This window comes from Electrona antarctica, assembly GCF_951216825.1.
Source record: "Electrona antarctica genome assembly, chromosome: 14".
In the NCBI taxonomy this organism is placed as follows: Eukaryota; Metazoa; Chordata; class Actinopteri; order Myctophiformes; family Myctophidae; genus Electrona; species Electrona antarctica.
Window position 1 is genome coordinate 10,345,660 of NC_136795.1, and position 16,253 is coordinate 10,361,912.

General features: G+C 43.8%; 1 protein-coding gene across 1 annotated transcript; it reads left to right on the forward strand.

Annotated features, from left to right (window-relative positions):
- Positions 1 to 4,229: 4,229 nt before the first annotated feature.
- On the forward strand, positions 4,230 to 15,555 carry prl (prolactin; the record flags this gene model as incomplete). The annotated part of the gene is made up of 5 exons (XM_079519708.1): positions 4,230 to 4,260; positions 13,485 to 13,597; positions 14,641 to 14,748; positions 14,915 to 15,097; positions 15,364 to 15,555. The coding sequence occupies 5 exons, from the start codon at positions 4,230 to 4,232 to the stop codon at positions 15,553 to 15,555; spliced, it is 627 nt and encodes a 208-aa protein (XP_079375834.1).
- Positions 15,556 to 16,253: the final 698 nt, after the last annotated feature.

Below are 16,253 nucleotides of genomic sequence, written 5' to 3' on the forward strand. Positions count from 1 at the left end.
TGGGATCCACATATATAGACACACACAGACACACACACACACACACACACACACACACACACACACACACACTGTGTTGACTTTTAAGCGCCATGTTTCTATAAATACAGGCCAGGTCTGGTGTTCATTACACAGCGTCAGCCATGTTCCTTTTACACTAGCTTGGGCTTTCAGCAGCCTGGATGGAGCAAGGAAGGATAGGCTGGATCAGTCTTTATCTGTATGCTGCCGTGTTTATGTTTAGATCTGTGTGTCTGTGTTGAACTGTTCTAGATTAGTCTAAATCTAATCTATTGCCCAATTTATACGTAGTTGCACACAGGTTTCAACAAACACGCCACCTGTCTTTGTCGAACGACGCGGTCGTGTGAGGGGATTCAAGTTTAAGGAAGAGCCCATGTAGCTCAGCAAGCACAGCATCGCACTCATGCTGCAATTACTTGTGAAGCTCAGTGGGCAAGCATGGCACTGCCATAGAACTGTTGAACAACGTGATTTAACCCAGGGTAAAAGGCATGCACACATAACATACAGTAGGTCTACATGTAGGACATGGCAACATGACAAATCACACACAATAGTTGACAAAATGCCATAGTCAGATATTGAGAAATGTATCAACAATAATTGTCAACTAAAATAGCCAAGAATGCAACTTGTGAGCTTGTAGATCTGCTATTTACAGTATTTAGCAATTGTCTTTTAACAAAAAACAGCAGGGTTTACTGAGATGGTATAGGTAGTAACACACTACTAACAAGAGTAGTTTTCTTGCTTTGCACTCTAGTAAAAGGCTCCAATCATCTGAGCTCCTCAATACAAGGATTATCAAGTTGCAGTCTGCAGAGTGTAACAAGCCATTCATGAAAACGATCCATCCTCATGAAGGACTTGAATTGAGAAATCTCTTGATTACAGCTGTCCAACTGCCATTGAGTACAGTTACTGTAGTCGGCAAATACTGTAGTCTAGAGTGCAGAGCCAGCAGGTTGCCTGGCTTGGAGCCTGAAGTTTTTAAATAACCCTGTCCTGTATGGCCAAATATTACAAGAAAAAGTCAGGCTTTTGACGCTAAACATTTGTCTCACAGGGAATAGCCAATGAGCTATTCTGGTTTAAACTGAAATGGCAAACCATTTTCACACCAGATTGATTTTCACTACTACGGCCAAACTGTGTTAAAGGTAGCATGATTATACTCACCTTTGTCACAGATAAAGCCCAACTAAGCAAACATATATGGTACAATTGATTTAGCACATTACATTTATAGATGATGTTTGTCTAGTGACAGTAATTTAAAATATTTTAAAAAGTTATTATCACCCAGGGTCAAAGGGCAGGCAACGCTACCATGCTAAGGTAATGCTAGAGCCTGATATAGTACCCTTTAGTGTTACATTGGTCACACAGATATCATGGAATTCCCCTTATTGCTTATAATATTACACGGTCACATATTTTGATATACCCTATAGCTGCATTTAACAGCTCACATAATCACCTAAAGGCATGACGCAATACTTTTGACAGTTACATACAGTTTCATCATATCCCTAAGATCATGTTCCCAACATGCGGCCTTGACTATACATCAAAGGCCTCTATACTGTACCGCCACACAGAGCAAAGTTCCTAGCGCAAGACTTTAACAGGCAGCAATAAAATATGTCTAGCACCCACCACAATTACCTGCCCTTTGACAGAACAGACCAGCGTGTGTAACACACTGAGAGTACTGTAATCTTTCATCTTTTTATTAGAAGAAATTATACAATGAGCAGTGAAAATGGAATTATCCAAACCCAAAAGTTAAGAGTGCATTCGGAAATCGGAATGGAATGCAAACAGGCCAGCCTAAACAGAACAGTAACCACCATGAGATAACCTCTGTAATTGCAAAACCTTTACAACTTAAGTAATGATCATATCCTTGCCTAGTAGCAACCGCTCGGCTCTACCCTCCCACCCTGCCCTGCTGGTTGGCTTATCTTCCATCTCCACACCCTCACTGGTCAACTCCTGGAGCATTATCAGCATCCAGCCATCTGGCTGGGAGAAAGCAGTGTCTTTTTGAGCTGGGGTTTGTTTATAAAATGAGTTTAGGATTATTTAAACAAAAATTGCCAAATCTCCCTGAACGGCACAAATATTTATCAATAAAACAATTCTAAACCAACCAATAAAAAGTAACATTGATAATATGACTTGACAACGTATAAAGTAACATTGATAATATGTAGCTTCCTCCTAGACAGCCATACATGTTTTACTATTAAATGTCATTTCTTGTAGCACCTTTTAATGCTAAATGCCAAGTACAAATCCAAAATTGTTGCTAGTCTTCCATTGCGTAAAAAGATTTGCTGGAAAAGATTTTAATTAGATCATTTAAACCTTGGCAACAACAAACCAGAAATAACCAGAATCTGTCAGAAGCAGCATCGGTAGACATGAATGAAGCACAAAGTGGATCTACAGTGAGAATGTAGGGCTGATATCACTGAACTCCTGCTTTGACATTGCAATGCCATTGAGCGACACACAGAGAGAGCAGAGTCATCCATGTTGTTCTGAGCCTGCTGTATTACGTAGAGAAAAACCCACTCAACAACAATCACACTCAGCTAATCCACGGAGGGGGGAGGGGCTTGTGTTTACAATGCGTCAAGGATAGGGAAGGTGCAATCTCCACCCAGACAGACACAAGGTAGGAACAAGGGATTGGTGAGTTAGCGTAGCTTACACTGCAATAGGAAAGGACACAGCAGACAAGGGACTACGGGGTATGGGGTGGGAGACAGACACACACACACAGACGGTAGTCATCATAAATTCAGGGGATTCTGGGGAGGGATGGTGACGTAGGCGAATTCCCAGTGGCCAACCAGGCGCATGGATGTGCAGTTGTGCACAGTAAACCCCTCCTTCCACATACATGCCTGCTGCACCAGCATGCCCCCTAATACTGCCTCAGTGGAGTGTCCCTAATATTCATTAACCTTGACCTGTGCATCCCGCAAGGATGTCCAATTCAGTTCACACACAAAGACTTCAAATTTAATTCATCATCTGAACCAATTCATTTGCTCATCGTTCGGCGTGAACCGCAATGTCCCCAAGTGGTGACTCCATTTTAACATGGCGCAGTTCTCCTGTCTCAATTCACGCAGTCACGACTACAAAATATGATTTAGCTACTGTAAAATACTGCATTCACGAACAGAAATGTCAATTTTGTGACACACCCATTACAGGATCTGTTCAAATATAGGCTATAAATTAAACACATAAAACTAATTCTCAGATCTATATTTGCACATCATCTCAACAGTTCCGAACACTGTCAAAACACAACTCCTTTCTGAGCTACAGGAGAAATATGCAAAGTGAAATAAGTCCATGACACTTGCAGAGCTTGGTGCCACGATGGAGGAGTCTAGACCTATGATGACTGGCGGCTTGGTGAATGGCGAACGCCAGTGTTGAGGTGGAGGATTTGTGGAGCTTATGTGCACGACTTAATAACCACTATCTCTTTCCACGGTCATAAACGGTCATATGCGTTTTAACCAATTAAACCCTACACACTTAGGGAGTCCCCCAGGGCACTATACTAGGTCCTCCGCCCACTCGCTCGACCGCATATTTCCTGGCGAATGTTCTCCCCAGAATAGGGACGCCAGGGGTCAAGTGGTTTGCAATTATCGTCCCCGCCATAGATAACTTTTCCCACTGGCAAACCCCAAACGATACTTTCCCTTTGCTCACCCACACTACTTCCACTAGTGAATGACCACACCTCCACCTACCATTTGTCCAGGTCGGCCTTGATGCTGGCGCAGGCAGCAGGGACGGGGGCCTCAGCAGGTGCGGTCTCAGAGTCTGACATGTCTGCCTGTTGTGTGGCTGGGCTGATGTGCGTTGAGTGCTGGGGGTGGGGGGTGGTCCTGTCCTCCTTACGCCTATGAATCCGTTCGCCAAGAGAGACAGAGAGAGAGAGACACAGAATGGGAGACCAGAGGGAAGAGTTCAGTGTTAGGGGAGGGCACACATGAGAGGGGCGGGGACAAGAGAGAATGTGAGAGGGCACAGCACATGTGTACATAAGAAGGGGGAGGAGCAATGACCCCGACAAAGTTCAGAGGGGAAGATGATTGATCTGGAGGGACATTTGAAAAGGGGGACAGGGCAGGTTAGAGCTGGGGGGGGGGGGGGGCTGTATAACTATGCCAATGGAGTACAAGAGTGGATACAGTGGTCAGTTATACTGCTTGATGCCTGCAGTCTTGAAATGACAAGCAGATAGTCTTGTACTCTACCACAGATGGACAATAAATATGTGTTATTGCAACGAGCATACTTCAATAATGTCCTCTTCATTACAGCAGGACATTACATGCAAATGACACTAGCTTAAAAAAGTAGATACTGTAGTAGAAGTAGAAGATGCATTGTTGTTTGTGTACTGTAATAGCAACGTAAATGGTTATCATCTATTATAGGCTAGCACTGTTTCCCAAACAGTGGGTTGGGTTCCATTTGTGGGTCGTGGACACATTTTTATGGAGTTTTTGTTTTCTAGATTTTATTTTGAATTATAATTTAATTCAAGATATTTTCAAAAAACATTCCCAATTTTGTTTTTCATGAATAAATAAATGAAAAATCTAAAAAATTCCATAAATTACAAAACTAATATTTAAGAAGTAGTGAAAATAGCCGCTTCACAAAAGAGAAGGAAGACCAATAGCATCTGCATCTCCTAAGAGGTGCATGTTTCACAGTCTACTTTGAGTGGAGGGTCCTCTGACATGAAGCAAGGAATCCTGCCATCTGCTGGTAACTTTTAGGAAAGACTCATTACTGTAACATAAAAAGCTTAGTTGGCGTAAAAGAGTGATGGAATCTGGTTTGGCTGCAAAAGTCAAAATATTTAGGGCTCAACAGAGAGAAAAGACACTGCATGATCTTGCACAGTAGAGGTTAACCAGGTTTACCTTTATGCACTTGCCGACTGAGTCAAGGTTTTTCAAGGACATCGTGGGTTGGGGTGTTTTAGGCCATGAACCCTACGTCCGAGCATAGACATGGTAACGCCCCGCCTGCCTCCGATTGGCCTACCGACACTACAGAATACCTCTGGTCTCACCAGACTGTCCTCCGTCCGAGGTGGGAAAGAATACAAGTACAAGAGACAGCTTGACAGCTTGGCAGGCGCGACAGTAACTTGTAACTTTTATTTTTGTATTAAAGGCAAACTAATATTGTTTATGCCGTTTGCTTTGATTGAATGATTGATTGAACACGTATTTGTATGATTTGATTTGGGTGTGTTCTAAATTAAAGTGTTAGTGTTGATTATCTGTACATTTTACATGTACACATGTAAAATAAACGGCATAAACAATATATTAGTTTGCCTCTTCTACAAAACATAAAAGTTACTGTCGCGCCTGCCAAGCTGTCATTCTCTTGTATTATATCGTACTTGTATTATTTATTTATTTTCCCACCACGGAGTAACCTCTTGGCAGACTATCCAGCATATAGCTATCAACCTCAGAGGAAAGTCTAGTGGCCGGCAGTGTCGGTAGGCGGGGCGTTACCATGTCTATGCTCGGACGTAGAAAAGATATATGCGAACCCAAGGCACCCCAATTGCATCTTTAATAAGCCCAACCACAACTAAATTAACGGAATGGAATGGAACGGAAAAATGTATTATCTTAATTGCAAACCAAGTCATTACAGCCTTTGACCACAATGAAAGTCTCTCAACAAGCCAAATATTTTTGACAGCTACTATATTTTATTCAAGTCTATCACAAGCACCATGACATGATTACACAATATTTTACAGTTTACAGTCTGATTTGATTTGGATTTATGTTCATGTGTGGCACGTCCTGTAAATGCCTATGTGTATTTGCATTGTGAGCTTATAGATCGGCAATTTTCATAATTAATATGGTTGAAATGTGAATATAGGGCTGAAGTGTTAATATACGTTTTGTAATAATAATCAAAATCTACAAAGAAACTAGTAACTAACGTTTTCAAATAATTGTAGTGGAGTAAAAAATGTGGATCCGAGATGTAGTTGAGTAGAAGTACTGGAAAAAGTAAATTACAAATAGCTCAAAATTGTATTCAAGTACAGTACTTGTGTATAGTACTTAAGTAAATGTACTTAGTTACTTTCAACCACTGCCTTTTTCCGGCACTTGGCCAATGCTGCAATGCAGTAGCAGCATGTGAATGCACATCACTGGAAATTGACCAAATGTATTACACTTTATGTTCAACATCCGAAAATAAAAATGAACTGGAAATATAAAACAGAAATGCATTCAAAACAAAATAGGGATGTCCTGGCTAGGGAGTTTCCATGTCATTGCTGCATCAACACACATTATAAAATGGGTTGGTCAAATAAAATGGGTTGGTCAAATCACGCAATCTGATTGGTTGATAGGTGTGGCTAGTCTGGCTACCATAGGCTATTCCATACCGACCATAGCTATTAAGTTTAATGTATTTGCGCAGCAGCAATATATCACTCCGAGGCTGAAAGCAACAGAATTTAAGGTGGACTTCAATCTCCGTGGAGAGGGGCTCAACTGTGGTGGACTGTTGCGTGGACAGAGCAATGTTTCTGGGGAAAAGTCCACCTTAAAATGGATGACACGCAGATAAATGTATTAACTGGAGGGTGCGACGTCTAATGACATTTTGAAACGGCAAAATAACATTTTATGAAAGCATAATTAATAATATCTCACTCCGGGGAGTCCGGGCCATGGTGGTATTGTCATAATATCACAGCAGGATTCACCGCTTGAGCAAAAAGCAAAGGGATTGCCGGATATCTTCGCCTGTCATCTTTAAATTATTGCTTAAAAGCCTAGATTAATCCATCCAACCATACAAAAACACGCACAACTTAAAAAGCCTACTCCTCCGGCCTGCCATTCCTTCATTCTCTTATTTCCATGTACCAAACTGGTATATCATCATACACTGACTTGTATGAGCTTAGGAATTCTGGGAAATGCAGTCGTTGGCAGAGAAGCGCCTGGTGTGTGTTGGCTGCACGTGCACGTTGCCATACATTCATTCCATTCCAACATTGGCCAATAGCCATTGGCCATACATACAAGGTCACCCAAGCAACATTTGAAGGGTGTAGTGTATGTATGCTACGTCGTGAAAAACTAAACATGATCAAAACCATTCATTTGCTGGTGATATTTAATATCATACTCTTCTTTTTATAATCCACTTGACCTGTGTGTAACTGAATGGTTTGATGATCTTGACTCACTGTCACTGTCAGTGCCCCCTATTAGAGCTATGGACCAGAGCTAAGTGCCCCCCACAATCACACACACACACACACACACACACACACACACACACACACACTCCTCTTTTCCAACTTTTCCCCGAGAGGCACGTTCCTAAAATAGTGATAGTTCATATTCATTTAAAATATAAAACCCCAGAGACTCTAAATTACATTAGCATCAAATGTCAACCAATTAACTCCAAGAGTGGAAAGAATACAGCAGGACACCTCATCTTGTAGATAATCCTACTGTCTCATGCATAAAGTAAAATTCTCTCAACGTCAGAGCACACGGAAAACTCATAACTTCAGGCCTAACATGAGCTACCTCTAAACACCTTTCTAAGTTCTAAATTCTAAGTAAACAGGGACATCTAATATCCCAGTGAAGAAAAACATTTACGCATACGGATTCATTCTCTCGTTTCAGATATAGCCTACAGTAGGCTACAAACTTTTTTTAAAACAACAATTCTACTTCGGATCAAAGTCGCTCCACCTCCCCTGCATGTTCAAGTGTGTTGACGAAAAAGGGAACATTATGTACCTTACAGGCAGCGCCACAAGTGTGTGACATGTTGAAAACAGACCATTTAGTAGTAGCCTACAAGATCCAATGCATATAAAAGCTGCATTAATTATAACCTACCGGCAGATGGGACGTCTGGTCCTGAGGTTAGGAAGCTATAAAGTGCTTGTGACGAGAAAAGAAGAGCGGAAAATGCCAATGAGATGATATGGCCGTGTGGAATTGTGAGCCTATGGAGTAGGGGGGCGTGTATCTCTCTCTGCTTCATGCGTGCTCACTGCGTGTGCTTCGTATGTGCACGAGCGCGTGAGTGGTTAGGGTAGTAGTTTGCACGCGCAGTAAGTGCTCTCATTGCTTGCCTGAGGAGAGTGAGATATGAGGGGGGAGGGGGGGACTTTTTGTTTGCACAATTCTCATTCATACTCAACCTACCAAGTTTGCTTCTTCAGAATCTTCACTCACAAAGAATGGAGGCTAAAATAGATTGAATGGCAGGAAGGAGACAAGAAAAGAAGGAGAACAAGAAAACCTGGAACGCAAAAAAACAAGGAAACACATTTCTCTTCATATTTATTTGTCTTATTGCACATCTCTGTCAGTAGGCCTATTCATGTATGCTGATGCGAGAGAGTTGCTCTGTGATTGCTGTACGTATTTTCAAGAAACAGAACAATAACAAGAGAGAGAGGGAGACCCTTGAGATTCCTGGCACACTGGTAGGGAGGGGGTCCTTCCTGCATGTGTGGCACATATCTATGTCAGCACGTGTCTATGCCTCAGTGCTGTGCATCAATGTATGTGTGCCTCTGCTCGCTCTCTCTCTCTCGCTCTCTCTGCATGCGCACATGTGTGTGCTACTGCAAGGTCGAAGTCCCACCCATAAAACACATATATAAATGTTATTTTCCTCCCTTCCCCATTTGTTACACCATTCTTTCTTTCTCTCTCATTTGTCTTTTGTTTGCTGTTTCACCAGCCTCTTGCACAATATGATAGATACCATAGAGAGAGGACACTCCCCTTGGGTTTATGCTGATTCTGTTCACGCACGCACGCACGCTCGCATGCACACACGCACGCACACACACACACACGCACGCACACACACACACACACACACACACACACACACACACACGCACACACACACACACACACACACACACACACACACACACCAGCCCCCCACATTTCTGCTTTTTCTTGTTAAACTCGGCACAGGAAATTGTTGCTCTTGAAATTTGCCGTAGGGAATAAAACATTTAGAGACAGCACATTGTCTGCCCGTGAGAGAGAGAGAGTGAATGAATATCTCTTTGCATGAATGACATGTATGTGCATTGCACCATACAGGTTAAAAAGTTAACATGGAGGAATGCTCAAAGTCATATGTGTAGGTCACAAACACATGACACAGGTATGCCTGTGTGCGCCTGCGCACACCTTCATTTACATGTCTGTTTGCACATGCACATTGTGTGTGTGTGTGTCTTTGACAGTTAAATGGAGCCAGTCCCCTCCCACAAGGGAAGAAGTGGAGGGCAGCCTGCCAAAAGCAAAGGCCCATGGGTAATCTATAGGGTGACTGCAGAGCCTCAGCAATGGACAAAATGTAAAGGTGACTGGCTGCAGTCTGTTTGTTTGTCCAGGAATAAACTAAATAATGAGGTGGACTGAAATTATGATCAATCACAATGACAACACAACACAGCTTCCACCAGTACATGCATCAAAACTGATCTGGCCACCTTATTACCTTTTCTGACACTAAACCCATGTTCAAAATGTTTCAAACATACAGTTGGTTTTAACTATAAGTGAGCTCCGCAGCAGTGTTGTTCACATCTCCGCCAGGCTGGGTTGCCTAGCCAGGGATGTGTAAACCCAACCCGATGTCGGCGGTGGTAAGTAACTAAGTGTTGGAAAGCGACAAAGCGTATTGCTGTTGAATGGGTGTACACTGTCGCGTTGGGCCGAAAGTTGTAGGAAGAGGAGGTAGAGCTCTCTGGTTTGCTGCTAGAAGGTGTAGCGAAGCAACTGGTGGTATTCTGTTTTCCTCACCCCTCCCGTTTGTATTGCGGGAGCTGGTGAAAACGTCTGGGAGCTCAGATTAGTATTCTATAGGTTTCACTTTTAGTCTAATTTACAAATGAAATGAAATGAATGAAATGAAATCTATATTTACCCAGGGTATCTGGGCTAAGCTCAAGAACTTGTTTCCAGCCAGGCGCTGCTCATAGAACACATTTCATCGTAGTGGTTGATGCCTTGTTCAAGGGCATTTCAGCGGTGGTAATTTTAACGTGTCGGACGGCTGGTTCGAACTGGGAACCTTCCGGTATCTAGACCGCGCCGCTATCCGTTCGGCCACCGCTGCCACAAATAACCTTGTGCCCATGACATGTCCTATAAGCACCCTGCAGTGCAGTAGTTAGTTTGTTGTTGAAAAACAACCTCAAGACAGACTATTTTTAGCACCATAGTAGCTGTCTGTCAGCACAGTGTGGAGAGAGGTGCATTCAGCAAACTTTCACACCTTTCAACCGACTCGTCTCCTGACTTCATTCGACTGCCATTCTGTAGTATAGTATAATAGTAGTCTGTTTGGTGCCTGGTGGGAGGGGGGGGGGGCCTTAAGTAGTGGGCTGCAGTCACGTCAGGTCATGCAGGGAAACTTTTTGCATTTTAGAGATGCTCTATAGAGGCCCCTCAAGATGTTTTCTTTTATTTGATAGGTGGTACGATGTGGGAATTAGGTGTTTTAAGGACAATATATTTGATAGTTTTCCTTCCCTCTGTGCTGAATTCAATCTCTCCCGTGACAACTTCTTCAGATTCCCCCAGATCCGTCAGTTTGTAATACAGGTATTTGGCTCATTTCCACATCTCCTTAATAACCAGAAATGGGAAAAACTGGTCCTACGGTTACCAACTGAAAATGGGTTTGTTTCAGAAGATAAATGTGTAACATTCTGAATCAGAATGTTACACATGGCTCAATGACTGTGGCTCAAGAGGTAGAGCAGGTCGTCCAATGATCCATGGGTCGGCGGTTCGAATCCCGGCTCCTCCTGTCTACATGTCGAAGTGTCCATGGGCAAGACACTGAACCCCAAATTGCTCCCGATGTGCTGGTTGGTACCTTGCATGGCTTCCGCCGCAATCGGTGTATGAATGTGTGTGTGAATGGGTGAATGTAATGCACAATCTATGTAAAGCGCCTTGGATAAAGGCACTATATAAATGCACCATTTACTTTTTTTTTTAAGCCAGGGTGGCTGAAATGTATCCTGAGGCAGAATGAAGTGCGATCGCTGTGCCCAGGCACAAGCAAGCACACCTCACACATTCTTGTCCGCAGTTAAAACAGTTCTGGTCACTTGTGTTTGACACACTGTCTGACGTGCTAGAAATCGCACTACAACCCTGTCCATTGTTCGCTAGCTACATTTGGCACACCATCAAACCCACAGTATACGAGTCAGCAGTTAGACATTATTGTCTCCACCAGGCCGAAGGCATGGGGAGAGAGTATGTTTTGCACTCCGTCCGTGTGTGTGTGTGTGTGTGTGTGTGTGTGTGTGCGTGCGTGTGTCCGTCCTTCCGTTACCAGCTAATTTCCGGCACCGTTGGCCCGATCCATGCCAAACTTTGCACACACACTCCCTGGATGCCAACGACGAACCTCTGCCCCAAATATTCCTCAACGACCTGTTATAGCGCCACCATGAGGCCGATTTAGGCAAAACACATTTCTGTAGATAACTCGTACGCATTTTATCCATACATCACACAATTCGGTCACAAACGTAAACGCAGTGTGCAATTTCCGTGAAATTATTCACGCACATTTCCACTAGGCCGAGGATGACATGCCACTCATTTTTTAACAAATCAGCCTCACGGTGGCGCTATAACAGGGCAATTCCTGTTTTTACCTATAACTGCATCGATCTGTATACAACGTATGTATGCGCACTCCCTAGAGGCCATGGAAAAACATTTTCCATGCATCCCTCCACATCTGCCGGTTATAGCGCCACTATGAGGCCGATTTCTGGAAAACACATTGTTTATGTTAGTCGCACAGATTTCATCCAAATCTCACGCAAATCGGTACACATGATCTCTGTAGTCATGTGATCAAGACGAGTCTGTTGGATTTCTCAGATTCTACACTGATTGGCTAAGATTGCCTTCCAAAGTTTTCAGGAGTGGCCCGTTTTGTACAAAATGCTGCACATGTCCTGCTCATCCCGAATTCTATCCTCAGAGATGCTATGAGTGATCTGGATCTGCATTTCCTCAACAAAATGAAGAAAATGATTGCAAAAAAAAACAAAAACATATTTATATTACTCCTAAACATTTTGCCAAACATCACACACACTCCTATCCTCCTGTTGGAGACCTGTGCCCAGAAGGGCACTTTTTCTAGTTGCTAGTCTCAGCTAGAAGAAGAATATTACTATCTTGGAAATCTCCAAAACCACCCTCTCATTCAATCTGGCTCAACGATGTGATGTACTTCTTAAGCTTGGAAAAAATTAAATTCTCTCTCACAGGAACCACTGAATGCTTTTCTAAGGCATGGAGACCTTTTATATAACATCCGTACCTCCCCGGATTAGTGTGTGGATTAGAGTTGACAGTGGATTTTAGATGTAACGGACAGTGCTTCTCTCACTTGTGTACGTTACTATGACAATGACCCATGACCTGGTTGTATTGTTTTCTCTTCTGTTGTTGTTTTGATTTGTTGTATTGTTGTTTTTTTTGGAGGTGGGAGAAGATCGGATTGGATGTTGCGTTCATATTATACTGTCATAGTATGCACTATGACTATGCAGTAAATGTTGTGTTAGTAATCGATAAGCCAATTACAGGCAAACAGAATGTATCAAAACCTTCAATTTTTTATTCAAATTTGGGGTTGAACAGACCATGTGGCTGGTTTGTAAATGTTGTCTTCCTTGGCCTACTGAAGTTTTAACCATGCACTAAAACCACCATAAGACCCTCTCTCCTTAGTAAACAACTGCACATGGAGCGCTTTTATCCCCCCTCTACACCAAATCTCTTCACCACAAATAGCCAGTCTAGAGAATAGGGATGCTGGGGTTCAAGTGGTTAAGCCTCCATCCATAGAGAGCATTGTGTTTGTGAGTGGAGTTTAAAGTGGCCTAACATTAGGTCATTATGGCGATGGAACATGTCACCTGCTGGTGTCTTTATTCATTCAGTTTAATCTAACGCTCACTCCTGAGACCTCTGCATAACCAAATGACCGCAGACACTATAAAGTGGAGGTCAGGTAGAGAAGGAGACAGATTGAAAAGAGGGGAGGAACAAGACTCAAACAAAAGAGAGATGATGGCTCATAGAAAAAAACTCTGCCTGACTGGTGAGATCTGTCTGTCTGTCTGTCTGTCCTCTGTCTTCAATTCAATTAAATGGGGATTTATTGTCATTTATATATTATACTATTTGGGTCTAACTTACTTACTTCTGACTTACTTACTTACTTTGGGTCTAATATTGGGCAAATAGGCTGTGTGTAACTCTGTGTCCATCTCTCACCTCTCTCTCTCTCTCTCTCTCTAGTAGTGTGTCTCTTGTGGGGTTGTCATGCTGTCCCTCTTGGTGACCTGTTGGATCGAGCAGCTCAGCGCTCAGACAAATTGCACTCTCTCAGCACCACACTGACCCACGAGCTGGTCAGTGTGTGTGTGTGTGTGTGTGTGTGTGTGTGTGTGTGTGTGTGTGTGTGTGTGTGTGTGTGTGTGTGTGACTGTGTGTGTGTGTACATGCATAATTGTGTAATATGTCAATTGACATAGTGTTGCATGCCTATATATATATACTGTAGGCACACATACTGTAAATCTGTATGTGTAACTCTAAAACATCCAATACGTATTTGATTAGCTGCAGCTGTGTGCCGGAGGGGGGTCAGAAGGGTCTGAATGTCCCCGCACTATTGGGGGATGACTGGTCTGTTTATTTATTTATTATTTTTTCCCGACCGGTGCTCCATTCTGGCTATAGTCTAGTCCAGTGGTTCCCAAACCTTTTCATGTCAACGACCCCCAAATTGACACTAATTGGCCACTAGTTGGCCACCCATTTGAAAAGATATGCCACAGACCCCCATAACAGAAGATTTGTACGGCTCTAGCAGTGATTCTCAACCCGTTTAATTTCAAGGACCTCCAGTTTGACATATAATGTATATTAGTCTAAACCCCCATTTAATGGCATTTATATCTCTGGGACCCCAATTTATATAGTAAAATCAATGTAAAGTTAACTTTAACAAATGGACCCTAACAGGTCCATTTGGTTCCACGTGTACACTCTCGGAGTTACAGACCCATAAGGGTCCATTTGGTCCCAAACTATCATTTAGCTGGGGCCCCCCTGGAGCTCCCTCAAGGACCCCAGGACCCCCTGGAGCTCCCTCAAGGACCCCAGGACCCCCTGGAGCTCCCCCAAGGACCCCAGGACCCACTTTGGGAACCACTGGTCTAAGTAACTGCAGTTGCTCTCTCAGTCTCATCAAGGTGTCAGACAAGCGAATACACAACAATTCATCATTCTTTATAGCCCCCCCCCACCAAAAAAAAGCATTTGTCCCTGCACTTTTTACGTCCCGAAGGCACCACTGCCACGGCGTTCTGTGCATCATAGATGTAGCCTAGGGGTTTCCTGATGGGCATGCATTTATTGTTCTCCCTCGATCTCTCTCTCTCTCTCTCAGGACATTCATTTTCCTCCTATAGGCCGCCTGATGATGCCCCGCCCCTCCATGTGTCACACCTCTTCTCTCCAGACACCCAATGACAAGGAGCAAGCTCTCAGAGTGTCGGTCAGTCAACATGCACGTGTGCCACTTTCTTTCTTCACTTCAAAGCTCTCAGCTACCACCATCAGTTCTCATAACCTCTCCTCTCCCATCCCCATTCCTTACCTCCTTCCTTCCCTCAACTCTCCATCACTACAACCCCCCCCCCCCCCCCCCCCCCCAAATCCAGGAGTCTGACCTGCTCTCCTTGGCACGGTCTCTGCTCCAGGCCTGGGCTGACCCCCTGCTGTTCCTCTCCTCTGCGGCTGCCAGCCTGCCTCACCCGTCCCACAACGCCATCTACAGCAAGTTACAGGAACTGCAGGACCACTCCAGGAACCTGGGCGACGGCCTGGACATACTGTCTGGAAAGGTGGGTGCTCACCGGCAGGAGGGATTTATAGCCTATAGGCGAGGAAGGGTTGAAGATGGGGAGATGAAGATTAATTTATTAATGGATTTTTATCATTTTGTCTACCCTTCCCCACCCCCTTCTCTCAATATCTACTACCTTCCTTTCACCCTCTTTCACATTATTGTCACCATACCTCCTTCTCCCCTCCCTTTCCTCTGCCTCTCTCAATTCTCCCCTTTCCTTCTATCTCCTTCCTCCTATCCCTCCCTTTTCCCTCTCTCCAGATGGGCCCTTCCTCGCAGTATATTTCCTCCCTGCCGTACCGAGGAGGAAGTGACCTTGGCCAGGACAAGACCTCCCGTCTGGTCAACTTCCACTTCCTGCTATCCTGCTTCAGACGCGACTCCCACAAAATTGACAGCTTCCTCAAAGTGCTGCGCTGTCGCCTGGCCAAGACTAGACCCGAAATGTGTTGAGGAGGACTGGAGAACGCACGCGCACGCACATGCACACACACACGCACACACGGTTGTCATTTTGGCTCCGAGGTGGAGGGTCCAATGATACTGTGACCATTGACCAACCCATGCATACAGCAGATACAGTACATGAACTAGAAGCACATCAACCACCATCATCACTGCCAGTGGGAGTATGACGTGCACATGTGTTCCATAGCTTGCTCTCATTCATGTTTCACCTTGGATGTTTAATTGGATATTCCGTGTCACATATTGCCTGATAGAATAGCATCATGCCTTTTGGAATTCACTACTAACACAATCAATATCGTCTGATATATACTTAGTAGTGTTGCACACTGAAAATGGCAGATATACAAGTTCACAACGCATCATATAATGCTCATATAAGCTTGTAGATCGGTTAATTTCGGCGTGCAACACAACGCGGCACACAAGTACAAATCAGGCATATCATGTGTGTCGTGGTGTGCACTTTATGCTTTTAAAGATTATTCGTTTGGCATTTCCCCTTCATTTTGATAGAACAGTGAGCAGAGAGATACTGTAGGAAGGCTGGGAGAGAGAGGGATGACATGCAGTACATATTGACCATTCTGGGAAATCTGGGACAACTCCTAAACGGCCGGTCCGGTCCAGTCCAGTCCAGGCCGAAATAGGCCGGTCGTTTTAGGAAAAAACAAAACAAATAT